This window comes from Canis lupus, chromosome 27 (genome assembly GCF_003254725.2).
Source record: "Canis lupus dingo isolate Sandy chromosome 27, ASM325472v2, whole genome shotgun sequence".
Lineage (NCBI taxonomy): Eukaryota > Metazoa > Chordata > Mammalia > Carnivora > Canidae > Canis > Canis lupus.
This window is the reverse complement of record NC_064269.1, coordinates 16,238,703-16,257,616: the sequence shown is the minus strand read 5'-3', so window position 1 is coordinate 16,257,616 and position 18,914 is coordinate 16,238,703. Positions and strand designations below refer to the sequence as shown.

The 18,914-nt window shown below is 36.4% G+C and overlaps 1 protein-coding gene across 10 annotated transcripts in view; it reads left to right on the top strand.

Moving 5' to 3' along the window:
- DNM1L (dynamin 1 like) overlaps positions 1 to 18,914 on the top strand; it is a 51,768-nt gene that overhangs the window by 11,574 nt on the left and 21,280 nt on the right. For 4 of the 10 annotated variants that reach the window (XM_049102286.1, XM_049102285.1, XM_049102282.1 and 1 more), the window contains exons 2-5: positions 11,968 to 12,115; positions 15,327 to 15,365; positions 16,842 to 16,888; positions 17,284 to 17,355. In XM_049102286.1, coding sequence (XP_048958243.1) covers positions 11,968 to 12,115; positions 15,327 to 15,365; positions 16,842 to 16,888; positions 17,284 to 17,355 — 306 coding nt within the window. Of the gene's footprint in view, positions 1 to 11,967; positions 12,116 to 12,203; positions 12,286 to 15,326; positions 15,366 to 16,841; positions 16,889 to 17,283; positions 17,356 to 18,914 lie in introns of all 10 variants that reach the window. The other 6 variants (XM_049102289.1, XM_049102287.1, XM_049102284.1 and 3 more) reach the window with 3 other exon arrangements.

Here is an 18,914-nt window from a genome sequence, read left to right as displayed (position 1 = left end):
AGGCTCCATGCCCCGGGAACCCGATGTGGGATTCGATCCCGGGTCTCCGGGATCGCGCCCTGGGCCAAAGGCAGGCGCCAAACCGCTGCGCCACCCAGGGATCCCTTATTTTTTTTTCTTGTCTGATTGCTGTGGCTAGGACTTCTAGTACTGTGTTGAATAAAAGTGGGGAGAGTGGACATCCTTGTTTTATTCCTGATCTTAGGGGAAAAGCTCACAGTTTTTCCCCATTGAGGATAATGTTAGCTTTGGATTTTTCACCTAGGGCCTTTATTATGTTGAGATATGTTTCCTCTAAACCTACTTTGTTGAGGTTTTTCTTTTTTAACCATGAATGGATATTTTAAAAAAGACCTTATTTATTTTAGAGAGAGGAAGAGGGAGGTGAGAATCGCAAGCAGACTGCCTTCTGAGCATGGAGGCCCACATCATGACCTGAGCTAAACTAAGAGTTGGTTGCTTAAGCAACTGAGCCACCCAGGTGCCCTGATGAATGAATTTTTTTACTTTGTCGGATGTTTTTTCTGCATCTTTTGAAATGATCATATGGTTCTTATTTGTTTTGTTGATGTGATGTAGCATGTTGATTGATTTGTGGATATTGAACCACCCTTGTATCCTGGGAATAAATCCTACTTGATGGTAGTGAATGATTTTTTTAGTGTATTGTTGGATTCAGTTTGCTAATATTTTATTGAGCATTTTTGCATCTCTATGTTCATCAAAGATACTGGACTGTAGTTTTTTTTTGTAGTGTCTTTATCTGGTTTTGATATCAGGGTAATGCTGGCCTCCTAGGATGAATTTGGACATTTTCCTTCCCTTTCTATTTTTTGGAATAGTTTGAGAAGAATAAATATTAACTCTTCTTTACATGTTTGGTAGAATTTTCCTGTGAAGCCATCTGGTCTTGGACATTTATTTTTTGGGAGGTTTTTTGTTTGTTTTTTACCAATTCAGTTTTGTTATGAGCAATTGGTCTATTCAGATTTTTTATTCCTGATTCAGTTTTGGAAGATTGCGTGTTTCTAGGAATTTATCCATGTCTTGTAGGTTGTCAATTTGCTGGCATATAATTTTTTGTAGTATACTCTGTGTAGTATCCTTTTATTTCTGTGATATTGGTTGTTCCCTTTCATTTCTGATTTTGTGTCCTCTCTTTTTTTCTTGATGATTCTGGCTAAAAGCTTATCCATCTTCTTTATTTTCACAGAACCAGCTCTTGATTTCATTGATTTTTTTTGGTACTATTTCATTTATTATTCTATAATTTTTAATATTTCCTTCTATTCATTCTGGGCTTTGTTCTCATTCCAGTTATTTTAGATGTAAGAGTATATGAGATTTTTCTTATTTCTTGATGAGGCATGTATCACTGTAAATTTTCCTTTTAGAATTGCTTTTCCTGCATTTAAAAACTTGGACCACTATATTCTCATTTATCTCCATGTATGTTTTGATTTTTTTCATTGACCAATTGGGTGTTTATTACCATGTTGCTTAACGTCCATGTGTTTGTGTTTTTTTCCAGTTTGTTTTTCCCTCATAATTCATTTTTAGCTTCATACTGTTGTAGTCAGAAAAGATGCATGATATGATTTTGGTCTTCTTAACTTTATTGAGACTTGTTTTTATAACCTAACACGTGATCTATACTGGTGAATGTTCCAACAAAAGAATGTGTATTTTGTTTTTGGATGGAATGTTCTGTGTATGTTTAAGTCCATCTGGTCTAACATGTCATTCAAACACACTATTCCGGGGGGTGCCTGGGTGGCTCAGTTGGTTAAGTGCCTTACTCTTGATCTTAACTCAGGTCTTGATCTCAGAGTTATATGTTCAAGCTCCAGACAAAGACACTGTTCCTTTAATGAATTTCTGCCTGGATGATCTGTCCATTGATGTAAGTGGGGTGTAAAAGTCCTCTACTATTATTTTATTACTATTATTTTTTCCTTTTGTGTCTTAATATTTGCTATATGTATTTAGGTGCTCTGATTTTGGGTATGTAGATAGTTATAATTGTTATATCCTCTTGTGGGATTGACCTGTTTATCATTATGTAATACCCTTCTTTGTTGTTGTTGTTTTTTTTTTTCTTTGTTGTTTTTTACACTCTTTGTTTTAAAGTTTATTTTTTTCTGATAGAAGTATTGCTACTCTAGCATTTTTTTTTTTCATTTCTATTTGCATGGTCTGTCGTTTTCCATACTTTCACTTTCAGTTTTTATGTATCTAGGTCTGAAGGGAGTTTATTGTAGGTAGTGTATAAATGAGTTCTTTTTTTTTTTTAAATTTATTCATGAGAAACACAGAAAGAGAGAGAGACACAGACACAGGCAGAGGGAGAACCAGGCTCCATGCAGGGAGCCTGACATGGGATTTGATCTCGGGTCTCCAGGATCACGCCCTGGGCTGAAGGCAGTGCTCAACCACTGAGCCACCTGGGCTGCCCCCAGAGTAATTTCTTTTTAAAGTCCATTTCACCACCCTGTCTTTTGGTTGGAGTGTTTGGTCTATTTACATTTAAAATAAGTATTGGTAAGTGTGTACTTTTTGCCATTTTGTTAATAATTTTCTGTTTGTTCTTGTGGTTCTTCTCTGTTCCTTTCCTTTTCTCTTTTTCCTTGTTATTGATGATTTTGTATTGTTATGCTTGATCTTCTTTCTCTTCATTTTTTGTGTATTTATCATAGGTTTTGGGTTTGTAGTTACCATGAGATACATGTGTAGGATCCTAAGTATATAGCAGTCTTTATTAGGTTGATGGTTATTTAAATTTGAATACATTCTAAAAAAGTCTTTTTTACTCCTTCATATTTTATGTATATATTTTACATCTCTTTTTTCATACTTTTATTATTTCTGAGTATGGCTTTTTCCTCCTCAGAGAAGTCACTTTATCACTTTTTGTGAGGCTAGTTTAGTTTGATGAACTTCTGTAGCTTTTGTTTGAGAAACTCTTTATCTTTCCTTCAATTCTGAGTGGTAATCTTGCCAAGCATAGTAGTTTTGGTTGTAGATTTTTTTCCTTTTAGCACTTTGAATATATCATGCCATTTTCTTCTGGCTGTAAAGTTTCTGCTGAAAAATCTACTGATAACCTTATGAGGTTTCTCTGCTATGTAACTTTTTTCCTTTCTCTTGCTAATTTTTAAATTCTCTTTTTGGGACTCAGTGGTGGAGCATCTGCCTTTGGCTCAAGTCATGATCCTGGAGTTCTGGGATCAAGTCCCACATCAGTCTCCCAGCATGGAACCTGCTTCTCTTCCCTCTGCCTATGTCTCTGCCTCTCTCTCTGTGTCTCTCATGAATAAATAAGATCTTTAAAAAAATAAAAATTCTCTCTTTAACTTTTGCCATTTAAATTATTATGTTGTCTTGGTGTGTGCCTCCTGGGTTCCTCTTGTTCGCAATTCTTTGTGCTTTCTGAACTTGGATGTTTTTGCTTCCTTCCCTTGGTCAGGGACATTTTCAGCTATTATTTCTTCATATCATTTTCTGCCTCTTTCTTTCTTTCTTTCTTTCTTTCTTTCTTTCTTTCTTTCTTTCTTTCTCTCTTTCTTATTTATGATAGTCACACACAGAGAGAGAGAGAGAGAGAGAGAGAGGGGGGCAGAGACACAGGCAGAGGGAGAAGCAGGCTCCATGCACCAGGAACCCGACATGGGACTTGATCCCGGGTCTCCAGGATTGCGCCCTGGGCCAAAGGCAAGCGCCAAACCACTGCGCCACCCAGGGATCCCCATTTTCTGCCTTTTTCTTTCTCTCTTCTCCTTCTGGGACCCCATACTGTGACTGTTAATTTGCTTGATGTTGTCCAGGAGATCTCTTAGTCTAATTGCCACCTTAAAAATTTCTTTCTTTGTGCTTTTCAGCTTGGGTGCTTTCCATTACCCTGTTTTCCAGATCACTGATCCAGTTTTCTGTATTCTCTAATGTGGTGTTGATTCTCTCTAGTGTGTTTTCTATTTAAGTTCTTGTTCTTTTCAAATGTGATTACATCTTTTCAGTATTTGGTATTTCTTCATTGAAGGTCTCATTGAGTTCTCCCACTCTTTTCTGCAGTCTGGTGAACATCTTTTGATCATTACTTTAAACTCTATCAGACTTATTGCTTATCTCTGTTTCATATAGTTGTTACTCTGAGGGTTTGTTCTTTTGTTTGAAGCATATTCGTTGGTGCCCCTATTGCTTGACTTTCTTTGTATGAATTGGATAGGACAGCTACTTCTACTAAACTTGAAAGTGTGGTCTTGGGTATAATCATCTCTTGTATAGATTGTGTGTGCTTGGTGACTTTGGTTGGCTGGAGCTGTGTCTGGAGTAGGGTCCTGGGACACTCTGCTGGGGCTGCCCCAGTGGGATAGCCAATGCAGAAATGGGCATGGGCCAGAGTGGTCCAGGGGCTTTCCATTCAGAGAGTGCTCTGGCAGCACAGCACAGAAGATGAAGTGGGTGCAAACCTGGGGTCTCTCACTACAGAGGGCACCTTGGTATGGCAGCTAAAGCTGAAGTGGATATGAGCTGGTCCCTGGGTTCTCCACACAGAGGATTCCCTGGCAGGATTGCTGAAGCTGAAGTGGGTGCAAGTTGGTATGTCTGGGGGTACTCAGTGCAAGGGGTGCCCTTGCAGGGTGACTAGAGCCAATGCTTGTGTGGGCCAGGGTGTCCTAGAGCACCCATGCAGGGGATGCCCTTTTGGGGTGACTGCAGCCAGGATGTGGTACAGGATGGAGGATCTGAAGTGCTCTACTTAGGAGATTCCCTGGTGGGGTAGCTGGAACTGAAGCAGGCATGGGCCAGGGGCTCCTGGGGTGCTCTGTTCAGGAGGTGCATTGGCAGAGTGGCTGAATCCAGGAAGATATAAGCCAGGTAATCCTGGAGTGTTCTGTGCCAGGAGTCAAAGTGGTGTGGGTCTATAGTGTTCTGGGGTACTTTGTGCCTATGCCACCTTGACATGACAGCTGGAGCTATACTGACTGCTGAGCAAGGGTGTTTTGGTGTTTGCCACACTGGTGCTGCCTTAATGGCATGGCTGTGACTGGTGTGGGCTAGGGACCCAGTACTCTTGGAGGTGGCAGGTTGACTATGACACCTGGAACCCTGCACCCATCATCTGCACTGTCAAGGTAGAAGTTGAATGTAAACTGTGGCACTTGCCAGCCCCTCCAACCTGGAGGGAGTTCCAGCAGCTCCCTCACTGTTTGGTGGAGTTGTATGGCTGGATCTTTTATATGCTAATTGCTTTTTTAGACCAGAGCTTTTTTCTGTGCTCCAGGGCAGATGAATCTGCCCATTGTTCCTTTGTACTATCCTTCTCTACTGCAGTTCACAGAGTTGGAGGTAGAGGTTCCCTTCCTTACAGTGTCTAGTTTCTTTGTCTCTCTTGCTGATGTGGCCTTTCTGTGTTTTGTCATGTAGAAGCTATTTAGGCAGGCCCCAGTTCTTCAGAGGAAGTGGTATATAATTAGGTATAGATTTGATGTGTCTGTGGAGGAGGTGAGTTCAGCATCTTCTTAAGCTGGCATCGTGGACAGGACTCTTGTTTATTGTCATGTTTTAAATTTATGGTATTTAATGGTGATTCTTATTATACCTCCCTAATTATTGAATGTGGGCATCTCTTCTCTTGTCCCTTTGTAGTTCTACTTTTGTGAGTTTCTGATCCTATCTCAGCACATTATTTTCTACTAGATTATCTTTTTCTTACTGGTTTGTAGACATTGTTTTGGCATTTTGCTTACTAGTTCTTGTCAGTTATGGGGATCACAAATATTTTCCTCTAGTTCTTTTGTATGAGTAAAAGAAATTTCAATTTTACTGTGTTGAATTATCAAGTTTTTTCCCCTAGTTTATACATTTTACATAATAGGGAGTCATTCCCTATCTTAAAGTCAGAAAAGTATACTTTAATGTTTTTCAGTACTTTTAAAAATATGTAATTCATCTGAAATTATTTTCTCCTTTGTTTTGTCATAGCTTTATTGATGTTGAGGTATATATTACCATAAAGTTCACCCACTTGAAATGTATAATCAGTAGTTTTTAGCATGTTTGTAGAATTGCAGCCATCACTATAATCTAGTTTTAGGTATTTCATCATCCTAAAAAGAAACCTTGTATCCATTAGCTATCACACCCCATTTCCCTCCATCTCCAGTGATTGGTCACTTCATCTATTTTCTTGCCTGTTCTGGACATTTCATGTAAATAGGATCAAATAAATACGTGGCCTTTTGTGACTTACTTTCACTTAGCAGAATGTTTTTGAGGTTAATCCATAGTATAGTAGGTATCTACTTTATTTTTTTCATGTTTGAATATTGTAAAAAAACATAATACTAAGCATTAGTCTCAATATTTGCAAGTGGGCTAAATTTCCCAATTATGGTTTCTGAGATGACAGCAGTGATAGAATGGTTTCCTAATCTCTATTTGACTTTCCCATAAAATGGGACAAATGGAATAGGAAACCCAAAACCCATGATTGTTTACAACGTTTTTTAAAAAGATTTATTTATTTATTTGAGAGAGAGAGAGAGAGAAAGCACTGCACAAGCAGAAGGGAGAGGGAGAGAGAATCTCAAGCAGGCTCTGCACTCCGCATATGTGGGGCTCAATCCCAGGACCCTGAGATCATGACCTGAACTGAAACTGAGAGTTGGACATTTAACTGACTGTGCCACTCAGGTGCCCCTACAACATTTACAAGAAAATTAGTTGACTGTGTTTCTTTGTAAATCCCCCATACCACTAGGTTGGGGACAAACCACAAACAGCTGCAAGACCTGTGTATTATTATCTATTCAAGAAGAAGAAGAGGGAAGCAGTGGAACATCAGATGAATCCGGGAATCGTAAAGTAGGCAAAAGGCAGTCACTGGAAATCTTGGAGGGCCAGTTTAAGAATACCAGCTGAAACTGGGTGGCATTTTGCACACACAGATAATGGATGAGTGAGAGAGTCTGTGGTGAAGTCTTAAGGGACTAGTGCACCTTTGTGAAACTTTGAAAACTATCCAACCAAAGCTTCTTTCCAGGACCAATTCTCACAGTGCAAAGGAACCGAGAATATAACTGAGCTTCCCTTGAAGAATACAGACAAAGGAAGATAAAATCCTGATAAAAATTGTCAAATCTCACAAAGTATTTAAAGAAGAATGAGGCTCAGAATAGCCCTGTAGACAAGAAAGGACACCAGGAAGACATATCCAGATGAAAATAATTAGATATTAAGATTAAAGGCAAGACAAGACATTATAATTACAACAAGGTATTAAAAAACAAGTTTGCATAAAAGAAAAAAACCTAGGTGATAGAACTTATTAATAAAATAATAGAAATGAAGAAAATTTTGGAAATGAAGAAAATGGAAGGAATACAAGAGCAAAAAAAATGACAGTACCATAAGAGAGGAAGATGAAAAGGAACAAGATGTTAAGCATAAAGGTTAGATAGAGTTATAAAAAGAATTTGAAAGAAGCTAACGGCAGCCTGGGTAGCTCAGCAGTTTAGCGCCACCTTCAGCCTAGGGCCTGGTCCTGGAGACCCAGGATCGAGTCCCACATCAGGCTCCCTGCATGGAACCTGCTTCTCCCTCTGCCTGTGTCTCTGCCTCTCTCTCTCTGTGTGCGTCTCTCATGAATAAATAAATAAAATCTTAAAAAGAAAGAAAGAAAAGAAGCTAACATATTGAATACAGGTAAAGAAGATCCAACATGTGTATAATGGGAGTCCTTCAAAGACGAAAAAAAGATAGTAAGGTAACAAACAGCTACTAAAAATTTAACTGAATTAAAAACACATTTGGAATTCCATTTTTTAAAAAGACTATCTATTCATGAGAGACACACAGAGTGAGAAGCAGGCTTCCTGCAGGGCACCTGACGCAGAACTCTATCCCAGCGCCCTGGGATCATGACCTGAGCCAAAGGCAGATGCGCAACTACTGAGCCACCCAGGCATCCCTGGGATTTCATTTTGAAAAAGCACATCACATACCTGAGGGCATTGACACAGAAAGACCAACCCTGAGACAAACATAGTCTAGTAAAATTATTAGACTTTAAAAGAAAAATAAAAAGTCCTTAGATGTGCAGGCAGAAGTCACAAAGTCTCTTGGAAGGAAAATCAGATTATTGTCATAACCTTTCAACAGTAACCATTCATGAGAGAAGATATGTTCATAAAATTTATGAAGGAAGATACAATTCATTGTGGAATTTTATACCTTTTTTTTTTTTTTAAAGATTTTATTTATTTATTTATTCATGAAAGACTGAGAGACAGAGAGAGCCAGAAACAAAGGCAGAGGGAGAAGCAGGCTCCATGCACCGGGAGCCCGATGTGGGATTCGATCCCGGGTCTCCAGGATCGCGCCCTGGGCCAAAGGCAGGCGCCAAACCGCTGCGCCACCCAGGGATCCCTGGAATTTTATACCTAAGATATTGAAGAGTATATGGGCCCAAGCTTTATATGTAATCCAGCCGATTTTCAAGTAGAAAGGTCACAAACTTACATGTATGCTAGAATTTGAAGAATATTAGCTCTTTCTGAGGAATCTATTAGAGAACAACTTCAGAGAATCAAAATGACTAAAGGAATTAATGTAAGGACTGATGTTAGCATGACACATACTTGCAGAGCCAAATGATGGTTAAAAAAGGGGAAAACATGGTCTGTAAAGAGGTGGGAAAGAATGGAGATATCATTTGCAAAATATATAAAAAATTATTCTCAGCTATCTTATTGGTAGTGGTAGCATTGGTAATATTTGGAGGCTAAGCAAATAAGTAATTGTGAATTAGAATACACAATTGTTAGAATATACATTCTTGGTATAGAAGAAAAGATAGAGACAACTCAGTTTGAGAAATGTATGTATGTGTGTATGGGATGGATGAGGCAAATGTTGGTAGCTGAGATAGAGAAATAAGCTAAATGTTTAACTTCAGGAGTTTTTAAAGAAAAGAAAAGATAAATAACTCCTTTTATTAGAAGGGGGGGTAAGAAGAAGTAGTAATGAACAGTATTAGAAAGATGACTACAAGATGAAATCAGTAAAAGATTTGACCAATAAAATCAATTTAATAATCAACTGGAAAATCTGATTATAAGAAACTACAAAGACAAAATATTAAAATAAAAATAAACTATCCTAAGAATATTATAAGCAGTTATGCCTGTAAATTTGAAAATGCAAGGAGTTAGATGGTTCATTTTGTTTAACAGACAGGTTCTATCAAAATGCATAAATTAAAGAACAGGAAATTTCCATTTTGCTCAAAGTGAGTACAGAAATGATGGAAATCACTTTATTTTTCTTAATGAGAGGAATAAACTGAGACCCTAAAATCTGGCAATACCAAGTGTGACATGTAATCTTCAATTTGACCATTCCAGTCAACATTCCTGTTCTTTCTGAGATGAGACCTTTCTGGACAACATGAATGGGACTCCATGTCCTCTGGCATCAGATTGGATTTGGAAATGGGGAGCCCTGGATATTTATTCCTGTGGCTCAGGCTCTGTATGTGGTTTCCTTGGGCTGGCTCTCCCTCTTTTCAAAGTTCTAGTCTTCAGGGCCTTTAGGTGGTAACAGCTTCTTTGTTGTTATTAGTCTGGGTTATAGTACTATCCCTTGTGATTTCCGAGAGCCTTATTCACAGTTTTGTAAACAGTCTGCTCATAAATAAACCCTTCTTAAATTAACCTAACTTGAGTGGACCATCTGCTTTCTGTAGACTCTTTCTGATTCAATAGATGAATTTAGGATTTTTGCCTTTGTAGAAAATATGAAAGTAATAGTTATACTAGTTTTGACTAAGAAGTATAGCACAGAGAAAATGTGCAGAAAATATTTACTATGAACTAAAGAAAAGTATAAACATTTAAGATGTATAGGTTAGGGATTTATATATTATTTGATAATCTACTGTTTTTTAGTATTCTATTTATGCTTAGTTTCCAGAGTATGATCATTGAATATGGTTGTATAGAAGAATGCCCTTATGGATCTTCTTAGAGACAGATACACTACAATATTTAGGGATGAAGCATCATGATATATATAATTAATTCTCAAGTAGAACAGAAAAAAAAGAAGTGTTTGTGTTTAAGAACAGACATAAAGCACATATGTCAAAATGTTAATTGGTGCATCTTTGTTAAGATACAAATATTTCACTGTTAATATTCTCAAAACTCTTTTGGCTTTGAAATTTTCAAAATGAAAATTTGGGAGATACAACAAAAAATGAAATACTTAAATGGATAAAGAGCTTTGTAAGCTAATAAGAAACATAAAGTGCCAGCATTTGAATAATCACTGAAAAATATAAAAAGCCTTTAAACAAAATGATCTTTGACTTCAAGAAATGTAATGTAAAGAAATGTAAATTTATTTCTATTTATTTATTTATTTATTTTTAGGTTTTATTTATTTATTTGAGAGGGAGTGCATGCCCAAGAGCAGGGGGCAGGGGAAGCAGACTCCCTGCAGAGCATGGAGCCTGTTGGGGGTGAGGGGGGTGGACCCTAGGATCCGGTACCCCAGGATCTCGACCTTATCCAAAGGCAGATGCTTAACTGACTGAGCCACCCAGGCACCGCAGAAAGGTACATTTAAATGAGCTGTCAGTGTGTTCATCTATCAAAGTAGTAAAGGTTCGGGATCCCTGGGTGGCGCTGCGGTTTGGCGCCTGCCTTTGGCCCAGGGCGCGATTCTGGAGACCCAGGATCGAATCCCACATCGGGCTCCCGGTGCATGGAGCCTGCTTCTCCCTCTGCCTATGTCTCTGCCTCTCTCTCTCTCTCTCTGTGACTATCATAAATAAATAAAAAAAAAAAAAAAAAAAAAAAGTAGTAAAGGTTCAAAAAAGCGATAATGCCCAGTGCTGATGGGGTTGCAGAAAATTACAAGGGGAGTATAGTAAAATTACGTGGGATCCTGCCATCTTGTGTGCAGTCTGACAGTATCTGTGAATGCTTAAGATCTCTATGCTCTTTAATCACAGCCATTCATTTAATGAAATAAATCTAATAAGATAATAAAATGATTAAGGTTATATGTATAAAGCACATGTACTGCAGCATTGTTTTTTTCTGTTTTTGTTTTAAAAGATTCTATTTATTTATTCATGAGAGACATACAGAGAGAGGCAGAGACACAGGCAGAGGGAGAAGCAGGCTCCCCAGGAGCTCCCCAGCATTGTTAATAGTAGCAAAAACCATTTAAATGTCCAAGTCAGTGTTTGATTTGACTTTACAAATAATAGAATACTACTTAACTATTAAACACAGAAATTACTATATTGATATGAAATAATCCATTTGCTATATTAAAAATCATGTTAGAGAAAAATACATACAAAACTACCCTATTTAAAGTAATTACGTTCATAGGCCTAATGTTATGTACCAATATTATACAGGCTTTGAAAACCTGGTTGAGAGAGTATCAAAAAAGGTGGGAAAGTTATAGGGGAGTGGGACTTTATTTTTTATTTTAAAAATTTTTGCAGGGGAGTGAGATTTTTGATATTCTCTCTTGGGAGTTTTTTTTATTCTAAAGATACAAAGATCACAGTAGAAAATGTAACTAAACTTTGATTTTAAACATCTTTGCAATAATTTTCCCTTTAATTTATTCGTATGGTGCTTTCTTAGTATAGTCTTACTGAGTTACAAAAAAGTCTGTGGAGGGGTGCCTGGGTGGTTCAGTTGCTTAAGTGTCCAGGTTTCCACTCAGATTGTTGTCTCAGGGTCACGGGTGAGCCCTGTGTTAGGCTCTGCACTCAGCGGAGAGTCTGATTGAGATTCTTTCTCCCTCTCCCTCTCCCTCTGCCCCTTCTCCTGCTGAACCATGCTCGTGCTTGTTTCTCTCTCTCTCCCAAATGAATAAATCTTAAAAAAAAAAAAAAGTCTGTGGACACACTAATTTTGCTCCTGTGTATTCTGTTTTCAGAGCAGTGGAAAGAGCTCAGTGCTAGAAAGCCTAGTGGGGAGGGACCTGCTTCCCAGAGGCACTGGTATTGTCACCCGGAGACCTCTCATTCTGCAGCTAGTCCATGTTTCACCCGAAGATAAGCGAAAAACAACAGGAGAAGAAAATGGTAAATTTTAGAATTGGAATAAAAACTATTTAAAAATTCTTCATATTTGCTTGAAAAATTTGCTTAAAAAAATACATGAATTGATTAGACAGAAATCAGTGGCTATAACAAAAGCAGAAGTCCTGTGAAGAGAAGTGGAATGAATGCGTCATTTCTCTTGTGGAAAAAGAGTAAGTTTTGTTTTGAGGACCATGAGTAGACATGTTTGGAATAGTACCTTTTTCATAATTCAGCTTATTAGTATACTGTTATTAATACTTATGGAGGATTTAGTGAGATACTTGATAATAGGAATCAGTTATTTTAAAGAAGTTTTTGTATCTTTTGGAGTTTTTTAATAAGCTTTTCTCACTTGTGTTGAAAATAATTTTATTTTTTAACTTTGATTTAGAAATTTAATCATTTTAGATATCTAGTTTAAAGATTTTAAATACAATTAAAATGACTTGCTTTTCAGTACAGCGGTGTTATCTCACCTTCCCTTTTCTGGTCTCACCATGTACCTGCTAATTTTGAAATCTTTTGCCCTTCAAGCTAATAAAATATTATTTTTAGAAAGAGTTTTAAATTTTTATTTTTTTATATCCTTCTCTTGGTAAGGCTACCTACATCTACGTAGCACATAGTATTCTGATTTTTAAGATCCACCCACTCCTACAATAGTAAATGTAGGACATTAAGATAAGAAAATATGTACTGTCCTTTATAGCAGTCCTTCTTTGGTTAAACTGAAAATATTTTGAGAAATGCTATGTCTATAAACAGATATTAAATTGCTTTGTAAATATGTGTCCTATTTATATGAGTGGAGTTGAAATGTTTGGTGAAAATATAATCTTTCTTGTTCAGTGTTTAACTCAGACTTTCTTATTTATGTAAGTCTGTAAAATGCTCTAATTATCACTTTGCAGCAGAGTACCATGTTTGTTACTTATCTGTAGAGATCTGTTTTTAGTGCAGTTTCATTCTACTTCTTAGATTCTGATCTAAGAAAGGATGATAGTATTAATGATATTGAAGTTCCTTTAATTTGTATCTTATTTTCCATTATTATAGGAGCATTGGTGGTGATGACCTGATTTATTTTTTTTTTAGGGAAATTAAAAAAACCTATCATGATGTAGAAAGTTAATTACTGAAGCAAGTTAATGGAGTTGTACATGTTAACAAGTAGTATTTTTGGATAGACTGCCAGAGGATAGGTAGGAGCCTCTTAATTATATTAGGTAGTGTGTCTGGGTATATTTTTCATCACTTTCCATTTCTGTAATATTTCTTAATTATTGAAATTCTGAGCCTGGAATTTAATCATTTTGTACTAACCTATGGTTCAGCTTCATATATGTAGAATAACGCTTAAAATTTCATTCCCACTAACTTAGTTATCAGATCCCTTAAACTAAGACTTTAAGAAACTATATGGCATTAATTAGGTCTCTTTCGTTTAACTTTTTATTTTCTTCAGTCACCATGAAAAGGGCAGATGATAGATATCCTGCATGTCAGAAACTATTTGCAGAGGTGGGCAGTGTTTTTAGAAAAGACTATACATTCCAACTACGGAAGTGTCAATTCCTCAGTATCTCTGCTTATATGTTCTCTATGTTTCGTTGATGTGTCTCCTCTCCTCTTGGTGGTGGTCAGCAAATCTGCATATCTTAACGGATATATATATTTTTTTCAAAGCTTAGTGCTTATATTTTATGTAAAAAACATAAAACCTCACTTAAAATGACAACTCAGCTACTGAGAACACAAAATAGATTTCATAAGTTTTCAGTATTAAGTTTCGTATGTCCTATTAATAACTAGCATAGTTCTTCAGTTTCTCATCAGAGCCTCTTTATCCTCAGGATAAATAATCTATTCTCATAAATCATTGTAATTCAGAGAAAATCAGAAACAATGAAGCAGATAAATATTTAGTTAGCCAGAAGAGTATGAGCTCCTTGACATTCTGACAACTAGAGGGGAGAAAGGGAAGAAAACATAACCAGATGGAAGAACTTTCAAAAAAGAAAAAATCAGTCTCTAACCATTTTGTATAGGGATTTATAACCTCAGAGGGCTTTGTTATGTAAGAAAGGCCCAAGTTATCAATAGTAGGTTAATTTAAGAGCAGTATATTTTAGGATGACATGAAGTAGTATAATCCATTTTAGATATGGGTTCATCAAAACAGACTAAAATAAAGTATTTAATGTTTAATATGTATAATTATCAGGAAATTTTATTCAATGTGGAATCCTTCATTCTGCCAACCAGATAGGATAATTAATAATTGTCAATATGTAGAATTTCTCAGCTTGCACCCCTTTTGCCAGTTAAAAAGAATTTTCTGATAAAATCTTTTTTTTTTCTTTAAAGATTTTATTTATTTATTCATGAGAGACACAGAGAAAGAGAGGCAGAGACACAGGCAGAGGGAGAAGCAGGCTCCATTCAGAGAGCCTTAACGTGGGACTTTATCATGCCCTGGGCTGAAGGCAGCTTGAGCCACCCGGGCTGCCCTTTTCTGATAAAACGTTATTAAAAACATATTCACACTGTTTTAGGATAAGATGGTGGTTTAATTTGAAATTTGAACTTCATGATTATCTTTCATATATTGTAAAGAAATAAATCAGGCTTTCCTTAGATTTCTTTTTAGGTGAAATCCAAAAGTAGTATGCTGATTAAAAACCAAAATTGTTTTTATGGTGTTCTTTTAAATTGAGTATATATTTCAAAGAATATAATAATCCCTTATAAATCTTAATTTTTATGAATAGGGTAAAAACTTGTATATATTTACTTTCAAGGTTTTGAAAGATATGTTTGGTATGGTTTGTAGATTTTTTTATACCAGGCAATTTCTCTTTCCGCATAGTCATAGATCAAATATATTAATACTTAAGGCAAATTTTTGGAGAGTGAATTAATTTTAATACAGTTGTGTTAGAACTAGAAACCAGAAGTAAAACAATTAGTTGTAATGGAAAATAAGTAAATTCTGACACATAGTATGCTTTATTCATATCATTAAAATCTATACATCCCTTTAATTATAATTAATTATAATGGGAATTATAGTCGTAAATTTTTAATAATTGAATGCTCTGTGCATTTGAAATGTGTTCAGGTTTCTACACATTTGATTTTTTAAAAAGGTTTAAAATATTAGGGATAAGCATTAAACTTATCATTCTGTGCTGTTTCTCTTTAACTACAGACCCTGCTACATGGAAAAACTCAAGACACCTTTCTAAAGGTTTCCTTTATCCATTTGTTTTTGGCCCTTCTTTTTCTAGTATGCCTGCATGTGTGCTATGTACTCTTACAGGCTGTGTGCATTATTTTTCTTCCATTTTTATTTGCCTATCCACATTGATTGATTGCAGGTGGTTCTTGTTCCCTTTTGGCATTGCATCAGAATGCAGGCTTTTTTTGGTGGTGAATGTATTTTATTTTTATTTTCAAAAACATGCTTGTTAAGCCAGGCCTCCTTTATACGATAAGGTAAATTTAAAACACACCTTTGGTATGTAGTACCTCCTCTTTGAGTTCTGTTCACCTAGATTACTCCAGTCCTCCAATGAGACTTCTTGGAAGAAGGTACTAAGCTTCAAGTAGGTGAGCATTTTACTTGCAAAAAGGATCCAGTTTTATTTACCTTATTTCCACCAAAGATCAAATCACCTTTTCTTCAATATTTATTTGAATATCTTTAGTCATTTTTATTTTGATTTCAGTGGCTGATATGCATTATTCATAAACTCAGTCATTAAGATATTTAAAACTCTAAATTTGGCAAAAGCAGAATAGCTGTGCTTAGGGAAGGCAATTAGGTTATCTTTCTACAATTAAACATGTCCAGTTTCTCTGAGAAAACTAGAACAAAATTTGCTCGCCAAGATTTAGACCCCTTGAAAACAGTGGCTACAGTGAATATATTTTCCTTTTTTTTCAGCAAGTACAGGAAGGACAGACCTATTACTGGAAACTCCTGTAGAGTAGCGATTTCATACAATAGTTATGATAGGTCTGTCTCTACCCGCCTCCCTCTCCCCCCAACATACATTCATTTCATTTCTTTCCAACCTTCACTTCCAAGGGAAAACATAGTCTTGGCCCCGGGGGTGTGGGGTGGGAAATCACCTTGAAAGTGCATATAAATTACATAACGCACTACTGAGAGAACTCTTTAAAGGAACAATAAATTGTGACTTATAGGTAACCAGTAGGAAACCAAATTAGAAACAAAATGGATTTAATATCTGTTTCATTCACATATTGCAAATTTTTACCTTGAATTACATGTGGAAATCTATTATATGTGCTTTTCGCATTACTCAGTAGGATTCTTAGTTTTTCTTCTTTTAGCCATTTGCTTGAGTTACTTTCCTCATATAAACTGCTTTATGTGTAAGATATTTAAAAACAAAGCATATATTTTTACTCTGATATAATTACATACAGAATATGAAGAGAAGTGAACAATTTTATTTGTAGAATCTAGGTTTCAGATCTAGATTTCAAAAGGAAGACCTGGGAGTAACTCTGAAAATAGTCACTTTTTGAAATATAGGATACAGTTTTTAAAATACGAAAATATAATTTAGTAGATCCTAAAATACTGTTTATCAGTGGCAAAAAGAAACAAATGATACTATGTTGCCTTTTTGAATTCCTAAGATAAAAAGGTAATTGCCATAGTTTCCAATAAATGGAATTTTTCTTTTTCCAGGGGTTGAAGCAGAAGAATGGGGTAAATTTCTTCACACCAAAAATAAGGTAATCAGTCACACAAGAATATTATGAAGAAATAACATGCTGAAAAATTTTTTTTGTACAGATAGTTGATCATTTCTTATCATGTAGTATGTTAACTTGAAGCAACTGCTCCTTGTAAAATAAATATTATCTTGGTAACATGTCTAACCATAGCAGTTTATTTGGAAAACACATTAAGTTGAGTCTTACTGTAATTTGGAAATTAATTGTTGTGGGATCAAGCAGCTTTGAAAAGCTCATATAAAACTCCTTGGCTCAGCAAATACATGTGTATATTAGTATTTACTAATTCTCTTAAGCAGATCCATGGGCCTCCTTGAAATTTATTGACTCCTTGCTTAAGAACTGTTGATCTTACTATGAGTGTTGTGCTTTTTTGTTTCAATAATTTTCAGCTTTACACGGATTTTGATGAAATTCGGCAAGAAATTGAAAATGAAACAGAAAGGATTTCAGGAAATAATAAGGTAGGCATTTTTTAGAGCTAGAACATATAAACGTAAATATATCATTCACAGTATTCTGTATGTAATGTATGATGGGCATTGTAAATTCATAGTCTTGGAATTTGAAATTAATGGAGATTTTCACAAAGACGTAAAAACTTAAATCCCTTTTGTTTCTTAGAGCTTTTATGTTCTGCCAGATATTTCATTTAGATGCTTATTCTTGATCTTGTGATGTACATACCACTTACATAATTTTTCTATTTAATACAGCTATAATAAATTACCTTTTCCTAACAGATTGATTGTACTCTAATTCAAGAGGCATTGTGTAGCTTCTGAGAGTTTGAAGAACCTTCTTCTTTTTTTTTAATTTATTTTTATTTTTATTTTTTTAAAGATTTTATTTATTTATTTATGAGAAACAGAGAGAGGCAGACACACAGGCAGAGGGAGAAGCAGGCGCCATGCAGGGAGCCTGATGTGGGACTCCATCCGAGGACCCGGGGATCAGCCCTGGGCCGAAGGCAGATGCTCAACCGCTGAGCCACCCCGGCATCCCTCTTTTTTTTTTTTTTTTTTTAAACTATTTATTTATTTAACCATGAGAGACATAGAGAGAGATCGGCAGAGGCACAGGCAGAGGGAGAAGCAGGCTCCATTCAGGGAGCCTGATGTGGTGGGACTCGATCCCAGGTCTCCAGGATCATGCCCTGGGCTGAAGGCGGTGCTAAACCACTGAGCCACCCGGGCTGGCCCAAGAACTTTCTTTCTTACCTAATAATAAGGATAGAGGCTTTTTTTCAGTGAAAATGAAAACCAGTGTTAGCAGCTTAATTATTTTCCTGTTTTCTAACATTGTGAGAATTTAAAGTAAATTTGGTGTCTAACATGCCATTAACCTGACACAGGCACTGTCACTGCTTCCTATAAATGCTTCTGTTTTCTCTTTTTTTATTCTTGCTACCATTCTCTGTTCCCTCCCCCCCCCTTTTTTAAAAATCTCCATTCTTGTATTATCCAGAGGCTCTTTATTTTTTATTTTTTTAATGATTTAATTTATTCATGAGAGACGGGGGTGCTGGAGGGGCGGACACTGACACAGGCAGAGGGAGAAGCAGGCTCCATTCCATGCAGGGAGCCTGATGGACTGAATGGTTTCCAGGACCATACCCTGGGCTGAAGGCAGCACTAAACCACTGAGCCACTGCGGCTGCCCTCCAGAGGCCCTTTAATCCCACAAGTGGGCCATAACCCAGAATATTCAAGTATTCATTGAGCCCTTTAATCTGCCAGATGCTGTGCTAGAGAGGTTGTCCTGACAGGCGTTTTTGGAGCCGTATCAATTCTTTATGCCTAGTAAGGAGATTATCTCTCTGACTGACTAAGCTTTGTTCGTTATTGAACTGGTAACTGAGTTGCTGCTGCTGCTACCATACTTTCCTGAATTTCTAACAATTGTGTTGTAAAAAGAAGAGGTAGAAAAAGTGGCAAGAAACTAGATTAGCTTCTCCTTGGTCCTGTAACTGTTTTCAGGGATAATTTTGACTTTGGGGGTATTATTAATCATAATACCAATC